The sequence below is a fragment of the Typopeltis vanoorti genome, chromosome 8, assembly GCF_054136105.1.
Source record: "Typopeltis vanoorti isolate ZY-2024b chromosome 8, IOZ_Tvanoo_1.0, whole genome shotgun sequence".
NCBI classification, from domain to species: domain Eukaryota; kingdom Metazoa; phylum Arthropoda; class Arachnida; order Uropygi; family Thelyphonidae; genus Typopeltis; species Typopeltis vanoorti.
The window spans coordinates 18,078,912-18,098,486 of NC_143556.1; the positions used below are offsets into that span (position 1 = coordinate 18,078,912).

General features: G+C 38.2%; 1 protein-coding gene across 1 annotated transcript in view; it reads right to left on the reverse strand.

Moving 5' to 3' along the window:
- Positions 1-11,118: 11,118 nt before the first annotated feature.
- Positions 11,119-19,575, reverse strand: part of LOC150103768 (U3 small nucleolar ribonucleoprotein IMP3) — a 157,185-nt gene continuing 148,728 nt past the window's right edge. The window contains exon 6 of the mRNA XM_090396752.1: positions 11,119-11,235. Within this exon, the coding sequence (XP_090252878.1) occupies positions 11,212-11,235 (24 nt within the window). The 3' untranslated portion in view covers positions 11,119-11,211. The remainder of the gene's footprint in view (positions 11,236-19,575) is intronic.

A 19,575-nucleotide genomic window follows, 5' to 3' on the forward strand; every position in this document is an offset into this window, starting at 1 on the left:
TCCACTACAAGTCTGCAAGATTCTCTGACTAAATTGAATAGCTGTTGTAATAGATATGGTATGAAGGTCAGCAATAAAAAGACAAAGACAAAGAAAATAGGCAGAATCATTGAAAATGTCAACTGTGTTGTGAATGGAGAACCTGTGGAACAAGTAAAACGTTTCAGCTATTTAGGCACGATTTTTACTGAAGATGGTAAATTAAATATAGAAATAAACAACAGAATCAGCAAAGCTGGTATGGTGGGAAGTCAATTGAATAAATTCATATGGAATAAGAGAGAAATTAGTCGCAACACTAAATTAGCTGTATACAAGAGAGTGTTCAAACCAGTTTTAACTTATGGATCTGAGAGCTGGGTCAGAAGTAAAACACTTGACCAAAGATTAGAGACCACAGATATGAGAGTCCTGAGAAAGATTATAGGCGTGAACAGATGGCATCAATGGCAATATCATATTAAAAACGAGGATATTAGGAAAGAACTTGACATTGTCAGCATCCAGGAATGCGTTAGCAGAGCTAATCTCAGGTGGTATGGTCACTTAAACAGAATGGGCGAGGAAAGATTAGCAAAACCATTGTTCTCTGCCAGGTTGTCAGCAAAACGACCCAGAGGAAGACCAAGATATAGGTGGATTGATACGGTACAAAGTGCTTTAGACGATAGAAATATAAGATCTGATAATGTTGGAGTCTTGACAAGTAACAGACTGATTTGGAGGAAAATTGTAGGTAGGAAATTAATAATGATGTAATTTTTTTCATGTAGTACTATCCTATCCTGTACACCCCTTGAGGGTATATGGCAGGAATTTGATGATGATGATGATGAAGTTTATTAAACTCATAAATACAATACAGGACATTAAATTCTGAAAACTACAATTCAATACTAAGATGATACAATGTTAATAAGATAAGCAAAATTCAAAATATGAAAATTTCACACTAGCACGTGGGATAAACTGTTATGCCTCCACAAAGGACTCTTCACACACAAGATAAAGGGGCTTTCCCGTCAATGATTAAGTTGGCTTAAATCTTTCACCCTCTTAAGCACAATAATTCAAAACATATATTTCGGTGATTACACCACATTTTTTATTATTTAGTTATATAAAATACTGAAATAATAGTTGCCGACAAGTTTCGTAAATCGTAGGATTTACATCTTCAGGGGGTAAATAGTATAACTTAAAGTTTAAACAAGAGAATTAATAAATACAAATCATAACCGTCTGGCTATTCATAAACCCAAATAACAGAATGCAGATATAAAACGTTATTGACGTTGCACAATAACTGACGACATCATGTGTTCTTGTTCTCCTTCATACACTCCAAGCTCAGATTGAGGTAGATTTTTTTATTAGAGCTAACCACACTTGATGGAGAATTAAACCTTGATTTTTATTGCACTGGGTTGGATTTTTTAGTATATTAGCAGCTTCTTTAAATTTTCTTATATAACTGTTGTTTTCTATGTATGACGTAGTGTCCAGTGGAAGTGGTATGGAAAGCAAGACCCATTTTTTGTTCTCTTTTGTATTGTAAGTCTTTTTGGTGTTCAGCCATCGTATTTCTCCAGATCTTCCTGTCTGTCCTACGTACGTAGCAAATCCCGCAAGAGCAACAGATTTTGTAGACGCCTGGTTTTTTAAGAGGATGATGAGGTGGTTTTGGTGGATGTCTACAAAATCCATTACTCTTACGGGATTTGCTACATAGGACAGACAGGAAGATCTGGAGAAATACACATGGCTGAACACCAAAAAGACGTACAATACAAAAGAGAACAAAAAACAGGTCTTGCTTTCCATACCACTTCCACTGGACACAATGTACTCTGGCAAAAAACGACGATGTCATACATAGAGAGTTTCCGAAATGAAGGAAAGAGTGTTGTATGGTGACTCGTTATTAAGAGGAGTAATAGATGGGAGTGTAACTAAATCGTACTTACCGGGTGCGAAATTTAAGGATGTAAGTGAGAGTATTAGAGTGCAAAAACAGAGGGTGAAAGAATTAATAATTGTGGCGGGTACGAATGAATTGAAAGGTGATAAATTTTTTATGAGAGAGGACTTGAAAGTATTGTTAAAGGTAGCGAAAGAAAAGAGTGACAGAGTTAGAATGGTGAGTCTGTTACCGCGGTATGACAGAGAGGAGTTTAGAAGGAGGGCCATAATCGCAAATGACATTATGCGCAGGTTATGCGGACGGTGTGGTGTGGAATTCGTGGACGTGTGGAATGAGTTTGATGGGCGAAAGGACTTATACAAGATGGATGGCCTGCATTTGAATGGACTTGGTGTGCGGAGACTGGAAAAAGTGTTGCTGAATGAAGTGAAAATGGATGTGCAGAACCAGAGAAACTAGAACTACCAAGGAGGGGGGGGGGGATATCCAGACATCAGTGAGACAGTTGAGTGTAAAAATGTATATAATGTACCTGAGCCAGCACTAAGGACAAAAAATGGGAATGGGACATTTAGAATAACGCATCAAGATAGGGGTGGGACAAAGGGATCACTGCAATTCATGTATACTAATGCCAGGAGTATTAGGAAAGAAGGGAGAATTTTTGGCCTTGATTGGCTCTTCCTGCTACAGGTTATTGGCATTAGTGAAACATGGCTGACGGAAGATGATATAGTTAGTGGGATAGAATGTGTAGGTTATAGTATGTTTAGGAGGGACAGAGAGAATAAAATTGGGGGAGGGGTGTTATTGATGATAGCTGATGAACTGCAGCCAAGGAGAATTGAAGTATTGCAGGATAGTGAAAGGAGCTCTTTTGAGGCTATTTGGTGTGAGATTGACACTGGCAGAATAAAATATACAGTTGGGTGCTGCTATAGACCAGGTGATGGAATAGATGGTGGAGATGGTATGCATAAACAAATTGATGAAATGAGTGGAAGGAGGGTAATTATTATGGGGGATTTCAACTATGGTAACATTGATTGGAAGGAGGAGAGGACACATGTGAGGAAGGAAATGGATTTTATTCAATTATTAAGGGATAACTATCTGAAACAGCATGTAATTGAAAATACTAGGGGTGTGAGAGTGCTTGACCTGGTAATTGCATCTCAAAATTTGACTGTAATGAATATGACCATGTTGCCACCTATTGGTGAGAGTGATCATAAGGTCTTGACCTGGGAGGTGGCTAAAGGTGTGAAATTTGTGATTAAGACAGGGTATATGTGGAATTACCATGCTTGGCAAGTATGACAAGCTTAGGAGATTGCTTGGATCAGTGCCATGGCATGTACAACTGCAAGGGCTGGACGTCGATAGAGCATGGGAAGTGGTCAAAGAGCATTTACAGGAGGTTATGGCTGATTGTATACCTAAGGTCCGAATAGTGAAACAAGTAGGGGTTAAATGGATGAATAACACCATTAACCTTGAGCTGCAAAAAAAGAAACAACTATGGAGGGAATTTAAAGAAAGGGGTGACCTGCAGGCACACGAATGGTATAAAGTGCAGGCTAGAAGGGTAACGAGTGTGGTAAAAACAGCAAAAGCCGATTATGAAAGGAAACTAGCTATGCAAGCAAAAGAGAATCCCAAACAGTTCTTTCAATATGCTGCAAGCAAGAAAAAAACTGTACATGGCAAAATGATTTTAAGGAATGACGATGGTAAAGAGTTCACTGAACCAGTCGATATAGTGGAGTTACTGAGCGCGCACTTTGCAAAAGTATATCATCCAGGTGGTGACGTTGAAAAAATGAAGGAACCATTAGTTTATACGGGAATTGTGATGAATGAAGTGGAGGTGAATAGTCTATTACAGAACTTTAATGTGAATACATCTGTGGGATTGGATGGTATACCGGCACGGGTCTTGCATGAAGCGGCTAAGGAATTATCAGTGCCCTTGACCATGTTGTTTAATCTGAGTCTCGGGTCTGGCTTAGTCCCGAAGGCGTGGAAAGAGGGGAAAATAGTTTCACTGCATAAAGGAGGATCCCAGACTATGGTTGCAAATTACCGACCGATCAGCATATCAGGAGTCATTGTCAAGGTCTTGGAGAAAGTAGTCAAGGGAAAAATACAGGAATGGATTGATGAAAAGGAGATACTGTACAGAGGACAGCATGGCTTTGTGAAGGGTAGATCATGCCTCAGTAACTTGCTCAAGTTTTATAACAAGGTGACGGCTGAACTGGATAAGGGAAATGGGTTTACAGTGATACTGCTGGATCTGGCAAAGGCATTTGACAGGATACCACATGGAATTCTAATCCGTAAACTACAACATATGGGAATGGATATAGGGTTGGTGAGATGGATAGCTGGGTGGTTGATGGAGAGATATCAAAGAGTAGTTTATTCAGGAGTAGAGTCCAAAAGACGGCCTGTGACTAGTGGTGTGCCACAGGGTTCTTTTCTTGGACCACTGCTGTTTAATCTGTTCATTAACGATATAGGGAAGGGTCTAAGTGGGACAGTTCATTTGTTCGCTGATGATGCAAAGTTGGGTAGGGCTATAGTGAGTGCAGAAGATGTCAAAGTCTTGCAAGATGACTTAGATAGATTGGAGTTCTGGACTAAGGAGAATGGATGTCAATTTAATGTGACAAAATGTAAGGTTATGCATTTTGGAGTGAAAAGATTAGCAGCAGTATACCACATTGGTGGAACTGTACTCCAAGAGATTGATGAGGCTAGGGACTTGGGAGTGTTGGTGGATAGGGAGATGAAGTTTAGGGGGCACATTGCGAAAGTAGCTAAATCAGCTCATCAACTCACTTGGTTGTTGAAAAATACCTTGACGAGCAGAGACAAGCAAGTTATTGTACCTCTATACTGAGCACTGATAAGACCTCATCTCGACTACTGTGCCCAGATTTGGTCACCTCGGTTCCTTCTTGATGGGGAGGAGGTGGAGAGGATCCAGAGGCGAGTGACTAAGATGATAGCAGGTCTATAGAATGAACCATATGAGAACAGGTTGAAGATTTGTGGGTTGCAGAAACTAATTGATAGGCGGAAAAGGGGAGATATGATTGAGACATTCAAATTGCTAAAAGGATTCTATAGGATTAATTCAGAGGATATTTTTGAGATCAGGACTGGTGGTGGGAGAACTGGGGGACACCCATGGAAGCTGGGCAAGAGCGTGGTTAGCAGGGATGTTAGAGCTGGGTTCTTTACTTTTAGAGTGGTAAATGAGTGGAATAAGCTGCCAGAGTCTGTTGTGGGTGCTATGACAGTGAGCGAGTTCAAGGCAAGGTATGATAGATACTGTGAGAGTGTTGAACAGTTGTGTGAACATGATGTTTAGGGCCTCCCTCGATGAGTCTAAGGACTCCCTGGAGTAGCCCGTAGTAATAATAAAAAAACAACAGTTATATAAGAAAATTTAAAGAAGCTGCTAATATGCTAAAAAATCCAACCCAATGCAATAAAAATCAAGGTTTAATTCTCCATCAAGTGTGGTTAACTCTAATAAAAAATCTACCTCAATCTGAGCTCAGACTATATATGAACGAGAACAACACGTGACATCGTCCGGTATTGTTCAACGTCAATAATGTTTTATATCTGCATTCTGTTATTTGAGTTCATGAATAGCCAGACTGTTATGATTCGTATTTATTAATTCTCTTGTTTAAACCTTAAGTTATACTATTTACTCCATGAAGATGTAAATCCTACAATTTACAAAACTTGTCGGGAACTATTATTTCAGTATTTTATATAACTAAATAATAAAAAATGTGGTGTAATCACCGAAATATATGTTTTGAACAAATAAACCACAGAAGTCTATGCCTACAATAATTCAATTAGACACAATTGGATTATACACATTAATTGACAAGAGTTATATGGGCTTAGCAATTCCGTTGCTACAATGAACGCCACATTCAATTCTCTTGACTTTTCTCAGTTAAGGGTAAATTACATATACTAGCATCTATATACACTATCGCTCGTTCAGTAATAGTGATAAACTAGTTCCCTCTTTCTCTATGCTATTAATTGAGCTAAAGTCCTAGTTCAACTTTCATTCAAGTCCTTCAATTGCTTAGTAATACAAATTACAATTACAGCCATATTAAATTAACATAAAACTTTTCATAATACCGTTTAATTAAACTCTTCTACTAGACGTTACTTGTCTGCGATTCCTGAAGAAAATCTCCTTCTGTAGTGGGACATATTTGGGGTACTTTGGAACATGCGATCCATCTCGGTTGCAGCATATCAGGCTTCTTCTAAGGAAACACGATCTATCTGCTGTTCGGCAGTCATCAGATTCGCCATGAGGATATCCACAATTTCCACTGATAGTCTCCTTCCTTTAGACTAGGGTTGGCTTAGTATGCAGTAATTACCTTTCTTCCCGACCATGTGGCATCCTTTGTTCTCGATGGTAGGAAAACGGGACCTAAATCCCACTTACTAATATTCCATGTTGTGGCGTGGAGGGGACTCCTGACCGTCACTCAGGAAACTGCATAAGGTAACCTCCAAACGAAAACTGGCAAAAGACCTCATGTGTGTGTGGGGGGGGGGGTTCCCTAACCCTTTTATATTATGACCCTACTGGCACCTCCTGCAATTAATCTTTCAAATTTAAACTTGCTGCAGTGTATTACTGTGGCTTTCTTCCAACGTATTCTGTGGGGCGTATCCAGAGCATGGTCTGCAAGACCAGAGTGGCTGTACTGGTGAAACCGGATGTAGTCCTTGTGTTCTGAAATTCTGATATTAGCTGTCCTGCCTGTTTGGTCAAAGTAGAACAACTTACAGCTGCAAGGGACCGGGTATGCACCAGGTAGGTCTGGGGGGGGGGGGGGGAGAGTGGTTGGTCTTTAGTGGAGTGGATAAGGGATGCCAATTTTCTATATGGTCTGTAACAAGAGGTCAAGTCATGTTTTTTTAGGATTTGATCTCTTGTTACAGACCATATAGAAAATTTTTTCCGAAGTACCTCAGATGTAGGGAATGGTGATGGATTTAGAGTAATCCTTGTTGTGAGGGGAGTTGTGGTTTATTGGTTTCAATAATTTTTGGATTTTTTTTTGGGAGTGTAGCCATTGGCTGAGAAAGTGTTGAGGATGTGATTTAGTTCATTGGTTAGGGCATTGTCATTTGAACAGATTAGTTTAGCCTTGTTGTATAGTATCTTAACAACTCCATATTGTTGTGAGGGGGGGGGGATGGTGGGATTGTTGGTGAATGTATCTGCCTGTATGGGTGGGTTTTCTATAAACTGAGAAAACCAAAGTTTCATCAGGTTGGTGGTGACTAGTGTGGCTAGGAAAGGGAGGCTGTTGTTTTCCTCTTTTTCCAGAGTGAACTTGATTCTGGGGTATTGGTTGTTTAAGTGTGTTAAGAAGGAGAGGAGTGTATCAGAGCCATGTGGCCAAATAGCGAACACATCATCAATGCAGCGAAGCCATATGGTTGGTTTTTGTGGGGCAGTATTTAAGGCTTTCCTCTTCAAAGGTCTCCATAAAGAAAATGGCCAAGGGTGGGGAGAGTGGTGAACCCATGACTGTCCCATGGGTTCACCACTGGAGCGGATAAGGGATGCCAATTTTGGCATCCCTTATCTGCTCCACTAAAGACCAACCACTCCCCCTAAACCTACCTGGTGCATACCAGGTCCCTTGCAGCTGTAAGTTGTCCTATTTTGGCCAAACAGGCAGGACAGTGAATATCAGAATTTCAGAACACAAGGACTACATCCGGTTTCACCAGTACAGCCACTCTGGTCTTGCAGACCATGCTCTGGATACACCCCACAGAATACATTGGAAGAAAGCCACAGCAAGTTTAAATTTGAAAGACTATTCATGGAATCAGCCTCAGCCCTAAGAAACATGCCAAACCTCAACAAATTTGGTTGCATGAGACTGCCCCAAATTTGGAAGACTTACATCAGGAGACCTTCAGCCCAACGGCCAAGAATACCTACATAGCCCGCTAATGAACACCATCAGGACTTTTAGGAAAACCATAGCTTCCTCGCTTCGTTTCTCATTTACTGTGTTTGGTGCCTGCGTGTACGTATCTTTATTGTAAGTTCCTTTGAAGATGGCAATGTGACATTGCCAAAATATTGGAAATATATTAAAGTTTAATTTAATGTATATTCTATCGTACGTTGTAATTTTCTTAAGTTATTTAGTAAGCATATAAATGGTGAAATCATCAGTAACATCCGATATGCTGATGACACAGCTCTCCTGGCTGACAATATTCAGGATCTTCAAAATCTTCTGGAACTAGTGAATGAAGGGAGTGAAAAAATGGGATTAAAAATAAATATCACCAAAACAAAATTCATGGTCATAAGCAAGAAACCAATTCTTAATTCAGCTCTTTCTATAAATGCAAAACAAACAGAAAGAACAGCAAAGTTTAAATATCTCAGATGCTGGCCAAATGAAGATTACAATGCAGAAATGGAAATAAAAGTTAGAATTGAAATGGCAAGAAAAAATTTTCTCTTGATGAAATCAACACTGTGTAACCACAGTTTAAATTTAGAGCTAGAGTACGAATGGTTAAATGGTCTGTATGGTGCAGAAACTTGGACCTTGAAGACAACATCAATAAAAGACTTGAGGCCTTTGAGAAGTGGTTATACAGACGAATTTTAAAAATCCCATGGACAGCAAAAACGTCCAATCAGGAAATACTGGAACAAATGGGGAAATCATGTGAACTTTTAGATACTATAAAAAGAAGGAAAACCGCATATTTTAGTCACCTACTTTGTAATGAAAAATATAAGGTACTTCAATTGATTATAAAAGGGAAGATAAATGGAAGAAGAGGACAAGAAAGACAAAGAAAATCTTGGCTGGTAGACATCAGACAGTGGACTGGCACGAACTCTGAGAGACTGGCTCAGAATGGCTGAGGCTCGCTCAAAATTTGCCAAGGTGGTCGCCAACCTCCGATAGGAGATGGCACTCAAAGAAGTAGTAGTCCCAAATTGCCAGCCCACCCTCATTCGTTCAATACCTACTAACGGAGGATTGAACACTAGATCAGAAGCCTCAGATGTTTCTCTGCATTCCTTAAAAGCAATGTGGAGGTGTCCTCTCAATTATTTGGCTGTTATCCTTAAGCAACCCTTTTCCCATATTATCTAACCCTTATATCACTGTTGTCAGCAGGGTAGAATATTCTGGGTGTGCGATGCACACCCACAGAATAGCAGTATCATCAATATTATATTATTGCATTTATTCCTGTTAACCACCTCATCGGCCATTATGAATCAAATACGCATCCTCATATGCTTCGTATCCATCCTATATTTCAATGTAATATCAATGGTATTACAATTTTAATATGCACTTTGCATCCATGATAACCTTAACGTCTTGGCTGGTAGCGTGGTTAAAGACTCCCCTAATTGTTTCCTGGCTTTGCGTGATTCCTAAAATTAAACAGTTTACTAATGCTTAATGAAGAGGACACTTTTTGGAACGTAAAAATCACATTCACATTAATAGCCCGAGTGTATGCGGTCACAAATGCAGACACCTTTGAGCTCTTGAAACAGACATGCAGGTGTCGAATTCTTAGCATTCCAGGTGGTTTTAAATGGCCCAGAAGGCGAGGCAGGGTGTGCACCGAGACAATAGCACCCAGGAGTCATTAATGGCTGTGATTGGTTGCTGTGTGAAGCAATCCAACTGAATATTGTCATTTGTCATGAATTGCCATTTTTGTTTTTTCAGGTTTCATGTTTTTCATGCATGAAATGTGAACTAACGTGTTTATGACACTGATATTGACAAGTTTTTAATATATATTTATAATTTCTATAAATAATTTATAACTTTTTTGCCCATATTTACAATGGGAAACAGCACTGATGATGATGTACTGAATGTCCCGTTTTCTGCCAGAGCTTTCATGAATTGTATGATTATAGTCGAATGAGGTGGGAACCTGCGTATAATAAATAAGTAAAGCAAATTATTTCAGCCTGTCTTTGGTTCAAACTAGAAAAATAATAATTTCCCATTACTTTTTTCGATTCCTGTGCATATTATATGGCTGTATTTAAAAATTGTATCAAAATTAAAATTATCCGTGTCTCACTTTGGTCTATGCCAATGATAATCTAATCTCACCACAAAGTGTAAATCCTTGTGCATCTCACATAAATGCCATGCCTGAAGCATAGCTATTGTTCATTTGACCTTTATGCTTCCATATTTATAATTATATTAATTGATGAAGTATTCAAAGTTATCATACAATTTTTCATAGATTTAAATTTTTCAATTTATGGAGGGTGGGGAAAGGATGAGAGGACATCCTTGGAAGCTAATAATGGAGGCCACTAAGAAGGGGGATGAGGGATAGATTTTTCTCTCAGAGAGTGGTGCGTGATTGGAATGGATTGTCATTGGATGTTGTGAGTGCAAGCAGTGTGAATGAATTCAAAAATAAGTATGATAGCTGGTGTGTGTGTGTAGTATGTGGCCTCCCTCGTTGAATCTCTGACTCCCTGGAAGTCTCTCTTAATAATAATAATAAATTGCATTGCGACACCACTGGTTGTCGGTGAGCAATTTGGATAAGCACGTGGCCACTTTATAGAAAGGTAAATTATCTGCGACTGGATGCAATGGCAAATTCTGTTTTGGGAAAAACTAGAATTATAAAGTTTATCTGTAACTTTCATGGGTCAAAAATAGGTTTTCTTAGAAGCCTGTGGATGATTTAACGTATATCTTAGTGGGATAAGAGGCCACTGAATAGTAAGTGGGGCAGGTTTTAAGACGGTTTTTACACTTAAGCAGATCCTAGAATAACAATATATAGTAAAATCACCTGTATTCACTTTTATAATGCTTTGTTCTCTTGTTATTCCCATTCTTTTAATTTTGTATATTCTTTATTAGAGAATGATAGAAGTTGCTTTTAGGAGCTTTTACCTGGAAATATATGTATACAGTAATTCAAACTGATAGTTTTTACTGCTTTATGAAATAATCTCCATGAGTAAATAAGTAAATTTTAATAAAATATGGTGAAATTAATTTCTGTCTCATATCATTTTTTTTTTTTTTATGTATTATGTGCTATGTAGTACATATAAAGAAACCTAAATTTATATATATTAATTTTATTAATTCACTATATGTATTTACATTTAAAGTAATTAATTTCCATAATATCATGAAAAAAAAGGATTGCTGCTATCTTCATAGTAGTTCAAAATCATCTTGCTGGAAAAAATAAATAAAATAAATTCAATTAATATAAATAGCAAAATATAAAAACTAATTTAAACAGCACACTGAAGATAATATAATAAAAAAATTTTTGGAATATACAGAAATACAAGTTAATATCATGAGGCTGATTCTTCTGTTTACATAGAAATGAGAATACAATAATTTCCATAACAGAATGAAAAAAAAAATAATAAAAAAGACATTTGTTTAAATAAATATTTAAATGAGAACTGAAATTCAGTTTATATTTAATTCTATCAATCCTGTCCTCCTCCTCCTTGTAGCCCATTAAAATTCTGGTGAAAACACAAGTGCTGCATATCATCCAAAGAAAATCTAAGCCAATGTTCCTCAAATTCAAAGCAATGGACAGTTATATGACAGGGTCTTAACTAGTTTGAATTCTAATAAAATCATGTTTAACTGTAATATCCAAAACTATTTTGATACTGCAGTTATTAATCTTATGTAGCAAAGTCTTTATTGATAAAACCATAATGGGCCTTTGGTACAAGAATAGATATATGATAAGATTAGAAATAATAATAATTAAAATTACAGCTTAGTAGTAGGCATAGGAATACTAATAAAGGTTGATAATTTTGCAGTCTAAGGATTCTAAAAATGGAACTGTAAAACAACACACATACACTCTAAAAAAAATAAAAACAAAGAATGCAAAACAGGAAAAAGGGATGAGAAAAAGTGAAAGGGCAGAGAAAAAGAGGGAAAAGATAATGGGAGATGTGGGGAAGGAGAGAGAAGATCCAAAAAAGAAGTGAGAAAAGGAAAACTTGGTGATGTTTAGCCTTTTTCTGGTCTTTGACCAAGTTAAATATAAAAGACTCTTTTTATACTTTTTTCCCCATATTTATTCCACACATGAGAAGTATAAGAACCTAAGGCTCATCAGTGCCATGTGTAAGGTGTAGATGAGGACTGAATAAGAAGAAACCTATTGACACTCTTCTTAAAGAGCTGTAGGCTGAAATTGTTGGGAAACACATCATGAGGAAGGCTGCTCCAGATGATAGAGGCAGATGGAATAAATGAGGAAGAGGCAAAGCAAGTTCGGTGAGTTTGCAGCTGCTCTTGTTTTAACAGGCCTAACTGTAAGTGGAGGAATGATGTTTGCCTGTAGAAGAGACAGAGAGCTGAAATATTGCATCTGTGAGAAAGAGGTTGAAGCGAGCCTGTGAGGGAAGGGTCATCTATGAGGCAAATTGCTCTCCTCTGGACAGCATGAAGAATTAAGGAGGATTTTAGGTGCACCACCCTAAATGTGTGTACAGTATTTTAAGGGTGGGTGGATATGGGATTTATATAGGGTTAACAGCTGGGTGGGTGTAAAATAGCTTCTTGAGAAGAAAAGAATACCTCTTTTTTTTTAGAAGCTGCATAAGCTATTCATGTGATGTGTTTATGACAAGAGAGGTTGGAGGTAAATGTCAGTCGAAGGAGGAGTTTAACCATGTCTGGTGGTGTGTGTATTACTGAAAATGACGGGAAGGTGAGCTGAGATCCCTTTGGCAAGAGAAAAGGAAGGACTGCATTTTGGCAGCACTGAAGGTGACTAGGTTATCCTTGCCCAACTGAAGGATGGCATGGAGATCAGTGTTTAAAGCACTAGTTGCAGATGGTCTCGATGTAAGGGATGTCTAGGAACTACATGGTTTGTCAAAGGAGTAGGATGAGTGCTGTCATCAGCAAAGCTATGGATAGAATTTGTAGTGATTGAGAGTAGGCCATTTATATATAAGAGAAAGAGGGTAAGTGAAAGAATGGCACCCTGAAGTACCCCTGCATTGGTGGCAAAGCTCGAAGAGAGGATACCATCCACCATGACACGCAGTGAATGACAAGAGAGAGAGAGAGAGAAAGCTAGCTGCTTTCCATGGCACATGCCTAATGGTGAGTGATGTAGGCTAAGATATCAGCCGTGGAGCTGGATTGGCAGAATCCATACTGTGGTTGCTGATTAACTGGCAAATTTCCAGGTAGTGAAGAAGTACTTCTTGGCTTGATGTTTTTGAAAGGCCTTAATCCTTTTGCAAAATAATCCTTTGCTTCCTTTTTCCTTCTTTATTCTTCCCTTTTTTTGTTCCTTCTTTATTTTCTCCTTCATTAGTGCTCCTTTTCCTTCTGCTCTACCAATTAAGCCTTATTTTTATTCTCAATTTCTTTTAATTTATAGAAGTAAGTTCTTGGATAGCCAATGTACTTGCATAAAAACAAAGTTAATTATAAAAATCTTTAATTTGAACTTTTAAGCTTGAAATGTCACTTTGTTGTGGTCTGCTTCTACTGCACCAAAGCAGACCACTTTATTGTGGTCTGCTTTGGTGCAGTAGAAGCATTCTCATCATAGGGTAATTATTAACAGACTGTTAGTGAAAAAGAATGAGAAAACAAAAAGAGTGGAAAAAATGATATTTATTCACTTTATAATTTGAATTTTTAATACTTCAAATGAGGTTCAAAGGAGATGAATGCAGGATATATGTCCTCTCAAATAGGATCACCTAGCCTCTCCTCTCCAATCCAACATGTGGTGAACCTTGTAACATGAGCAACTGAGTGGAAGATTGGATACCAACTCCAGTTGAAAGCTTGGTCGGGTACAAATGAGAGAAGGGAGAATTAGGGCAAGTTTGGAGGCCCTAAGGTGGCTGCTCCTTTAAAAGCTGTTTTACCAAACTAAGATGAGGATGACCAGTACCACTTCATCTGAATCTTTTGCTTACTTCAAAGTATCAGGAAACAATTAACCATACTGGCACTCTGGTAAAATGATTCAGACAGATTAATGGATATGGGCAGGTCAAGGAAAGGAAAAAAGAACAAAAATAAACAAGGATATCTAGATCCAGACAAAACTCTAACAGAAAGAAATATGAAATTAGCAGTAATAATAGAAACAACGAAAAAAAAAAAAAAGTTCAGACGAAACAGATAATTACATCTATATCTACAGCGAAGTCAAAAAGGAAGAAAGACCAAAATCAGGAGCAAGTAATGATTTTTATTCACAAATCAATTTAAGAAAATATCACACATTCCAAATACTATGAGAAGGCCATTTTCACTTCAAATCTAATCACTGACTACAGAACTTTTTCTAATTTTCTTTGGCTGGTTACTGAGTTAGTTGATCTTTGGCACGGGCAAGCAAGTTTTTTCTACTAGAAACTCAAGAAAATCGACACAGAACCCACACTATTTCAGACAAATAATATACTGTGTTAGGGACCATGAGCTGGCAGCACTCATCTGCCCCTCTTCATCAGATGCCATTTATAATTAGTGATAGTATTAGGTCAGCTATCTCTGACTAACTACCAGTGGAGATTGAACTGCCTCCTCAGTCTCCAAAAGTTAGTATGACTAAACACCCTTCACGTACTCCCTATTGAGAATAAAGGACATTGGCAGAGTTTATTTATTTATAGATTGCCATAAATTCACTTGGGAAGCAAGAAACCTAAAAAGTATCATGGATTATACGAGGGTGGTCTGAAAAGTTCTTGACCATAGATGGCAACACTATCGGGAAGAGTTTTTTTTCCCAAGTTGATACATTTGTCATAAGCATCCATGTGAAATTGCAAGTCATTCTATCAAGTAGTTTATTTTAAAGATACCAAGAAATTATATACTTGGTTTAATCCTTTATCCAAGTGTAAACAAACAAAGTTTGTGCCTGAAGTATTTTCAGGACTGGGGCAACTCGTGACTTCACATCACTTGCCTTAGCATCCTATAATGCAAAGTACATCTCCTTGCAGACATGTATAATGCTATGCATTATGGAAAGGGTCACTACCCAGACCGGTTTCAACATTTATTGAGATCGTCGGTGGAAACCAGACCCAGGGGTGATACCAAGGTTGAAGTAATGCAGAAGTCATATTTGCACATATGAGTTGCCAAAAGGTGTCACACCTTATTATTATGATACTCTGGATTAGAGATAGATAGTTGTTGAAAGTTTTTCACTTGGTTATACTATAAATTAAAGATACCAAGATTCCCCAGTCCTGAAAATACTTCAGGCGCAAACTTTGTTTGCTTACACTTGGATAAAGGATTAAACCAAGTATATAATTTCTTGGTATCTTTAAATTATAGTATAACCAAGTGAAAAACTATCAAGTAGTTTGTTTTATACGGCTGTCTGAAGCAAAAGTGTTCTCTGTATCCCTTGAATGGATAAAATTGAGTATCATATGGTTATAAAATAATTTGTAAAAGAAGGTTTAATGCCAAAAGAAATTCATTCAAAGTTCATAAGTTTATGGTCACTCTTCTCCTTTGTTTTCGACAATTAAGAAATGGGCTGCTGAGTTTAAACATGGCCATTACCAGCCTTGAAGGTGATCCATGTGAAGGACATCCAAAAAGTGTAACAACACCAGAAATTATTGATCAAGTGCATGATATGGTATTGGATGACCAGCGTGAAGTGCATGTAATATGATACTACAGCAAGGTATTTAAAAGCTGTATAAATGAGAATCAGATCATTATCTAATATTGAAACAGTAATCAAAAACAAGAAAGAAGCATATAAACAATGGATAAACACAAAATAACTAGAACTAAAAATTAATTATGAATACAAAAGAGCATGCAAGAAAAATAATAGAGAAACATGGAAAAAAAAAATCATAGTAAAATTGGAAAGAGATAAGTGAAGAGACCAAAATTCTAACAAACACAAAAAAGAAGGTACAGGAAAACATGAAACTAGAAATAATCAACAAAAAAGCTTGGCTAGATTTCTTCAAAACTTATGACAAAATAGTAATGAAACTAAAACCAATATAATGCAGTCAATTTGGAAGAAATAACATTATAAGAAATCCAGCCAAGCTTTATACTATGAGTAGTAAGCCTTTTGGAAGAGAGGTTTACTACTGTCTGGAGCGGTTGAATTTGTGATTGTGGCTCAACGACGATGCCATCAGTGCCCTTTACCTCGGCCGTAATTTTGCCGTCGCTCCGAAGGAAGTGCCGGTGCTTGATGTAATGGTTAACATCGAATGGGGGATCAGCCGCTTACCGTCGGAGATAGCCAACAACATCAGACTTGACATAGCCAACATCTTCGCCTCCAAAAAGTAATTTATCGTATGCCCAACGCATGGCTCTCCTGAAACTACGGAAAGAAAAAAGTATCGTCATCACCAGAGCGGATAAGGGTAATGCCACAGTCGTTCTTAATACCAGTGAATACAATCGTAAAATGAACATTATCCTCCGCGATCATGCTACCTACATCCTGCCAGAACACGACCCCACAAAAACACAAGTTAAGAAATTAAAAATCTTACTTAAAAAAATATCTTCCTGGCCCCCTGACGTCACAAAAAAACTTAAACCTTTCCGCTCCCCCCTCCGAATATACGGTTTACCAAAAATCCACAAACCCAATTCCCCACTCAGGCCTATTATAGATGCTACCAATGCGCCTTGCTACAGACTGTCTAAACAGCTGGGCAACTCTCTGACCCCCCTTACCGGAAGGTCCACTTCCTATATAAAATACTCGACCCACTTTAAAGCCCTCACAGAAAATTTAACCTTGAATGATGCAGACATATTGGTAAGCTTTGATATCTCTTCTTTGTTTACCAATATTCCCTTAACTGACACCTTATCTCTCTTAGAAAACGTTTTTCCCTCTGACATCTTAGATCTCTTTTCCTTTGCCATTAACTTTGGGTATTTCTCTTGGAAGAACAAAATCTACAAGTAGATAGAGGGAACCACCATAGGTCCCCCCCCCCCCTTGCCAATTTCTATATTGAAGATTTCGAAAAATGAGTCATAGACTCAGCCCCACTCAAACCTTCAATCTGGCTAAGATATGTAGATGATGTGTTCTCTATTTGGCCTCATGGCCCAGACACGTTAGACTCCTTCCTCAGTTCATCTCAATAGCCTACATCCAAGAATCCAGTTTACTATGGAAAAGGAAAAGAACAATTGTTTACCCTTCCTAGACACCTTAGTCACACGCCTGCCTAATGATATACTTGCCTTCACTGTATACAGAAAACCCACACACAGGCAGATACATTCACATACTCTCCCACCACCACCACCCCTCTCAACAATATGGCATTATTAAAACTCTTACCAAGAGAGCCCACAATCTTTGTTCCAGTGGAACCGCCATCACTACTGAGCTTAACCACATACACAGCACTTTCCTCTCCAATGGCTACAGTGATCACAGTATCAAAAAAATAATCAGTTCCTCCCCATTCCCCGTCCTTCTCGTCAACAAGATTTTAAAAATGCCATCACCATACCCTACATCCGTGACGCATACGAAAAATAGCCAAGATACTAAAAAAGTACAACCTACACACACACAGCATATAACCCCCACCGCAAACTTGCTACCCTTATCAGTTCTACAAAAGATCAGCTCCCTCCTCTCTCTCTGCCTGGAGTTTACAAAGTACCCTGTTCCTGTAAGTTGGCATACTTTGGACAGACAGGCAGATCAGCATCCATCCGCCTGGAGGAACACAAGTCTTACATCTGTAAACACAACTATGGCCATTCAGGCTTGGCTGACCATGTTTTGGACACCGCCCACAGGGTATCATGGAAGAAAACCACCATGCTCCACCACAGCAAATTCAAGAAAGAGAGACTTTTCTTAGAAGCAGCAGCTCTCAGAAACCAACCAAATCTTAATAAATACAGTTGCATTAAGCTTCCGAAGATTTGGGAAACACTCATCACCAGAGGTCCCACCTTACATTCCAGGCTACCTACTACCGCCCTTAGAGAGCGCTCCACCTAGATAGGAATTTAGTGTCACCCACGCAGTTGGGCTTAGTATTGTATGATATCTGTGTGCATGTTACATGAATTGTTTTTGTAATCCCCGTAGATGTCCTAGTGACTAGGACGAAATATAGAAAGTATTAAATTCTATTTTAATTATTTTTAATATGATACTGCCATTCAATCCCACAATTTTTCTCAGACCCCTGATATCTGTGATCTCTAGTCTTATTGCTAGAGACCACAGATGAGTGCTTTATTTCTAACCCAACTCTCAGATCCATAAGTTAAACTTATGGATCTGAGCACTCTTTGAACACTGTCTTGTATATTGCTAGTTTGGTGTTTTTTCTAATTTCTCCCTTATTCCATATAAATTTATTCAGCTGACTACCCATCATACCAGCTTTGCTTATTCTATTGCCTATTTAGTGAAGATGGCAAGATTTAACTTGCCATCTTCACCATCTCCAATTCTAATATGAGATCTAATGCCACTTTCTTTTATAATGTGATCTATATCTATACAGATGATGAATAAGAGTGGAGATAATGTGCATCGTTATCTTAACTCTGATTTTGTATCAAACCATCTTCTTGTATTTCCTTCAATTCGAACTGACTTACAACTTAAATGCACTGTGTACTGCTCTGTATAATGTTCTATTTACCCCATATAATTGTAGTGTTTTGAAAAGCTTTTCTCTTGGGCACCTTGTTATATGCCTTTTCCAGATCCAGAAAACTTAAGTGCAGATCCTTGTTATATTTCTGTGATTTTTCAACTATTTGTTGTAAAGAGTTTAGTTTAATCCTTTATCCAAGTGTGAGCAAAAAGTTTGCGCCTGAAAGTATCTTCAGGACTGGGGTAAGGTAGTGCAACACCAGGCAACTCGTTGCAAAGGTGGAGAAAGCTCTCATTACTCCTGTCTCAGTGTTGCACTACCTTACCCCAGACCTGAAGATACTTTCAGGCGCAAACTTTGTTTGCTCACACTTGGATAAAGGATTAAACTAAACTCATTATAGTCTAACCAAGTGAAAAATAAACTCTCAACATCTTTCTCTGAATCCGGAGTAATTTAATAATAAGGTTGCACACCCTTTTGCAACTCCTATAGGTTAGGATGACCTCTCATTGCTTCTGCCTTTGTATCTCCAGGGAGGGTAATGGATGGCAATGCTGTAGCTAATGAAGTTCTAACTGAGGCTCGGCTATTGCTGTTACTCTCCTACCATGATCAGAGCTTTAATTGCTTAATAACACCTTATCCATACACTGTCCTTTAGAGATAACGGGGAAGAAGAAAAGCATTCTTGCTTCGCCCCTTTAAGCCAGTCCTTATAAGGACTATAAGGACTCCACTACTGGGCCTGGCTCCCACTGACGAGACCTCAATAAAGGTCGAAACCGGTATGGGTAGTGGCCCTTGCCTTAAAGCATAGCATTACACATATCCGCAAGGAGTGTGCTTTGCATTATGGGAGATACTGAGACAGGAGTAATGAGAGCTTTCTCCACCTTTG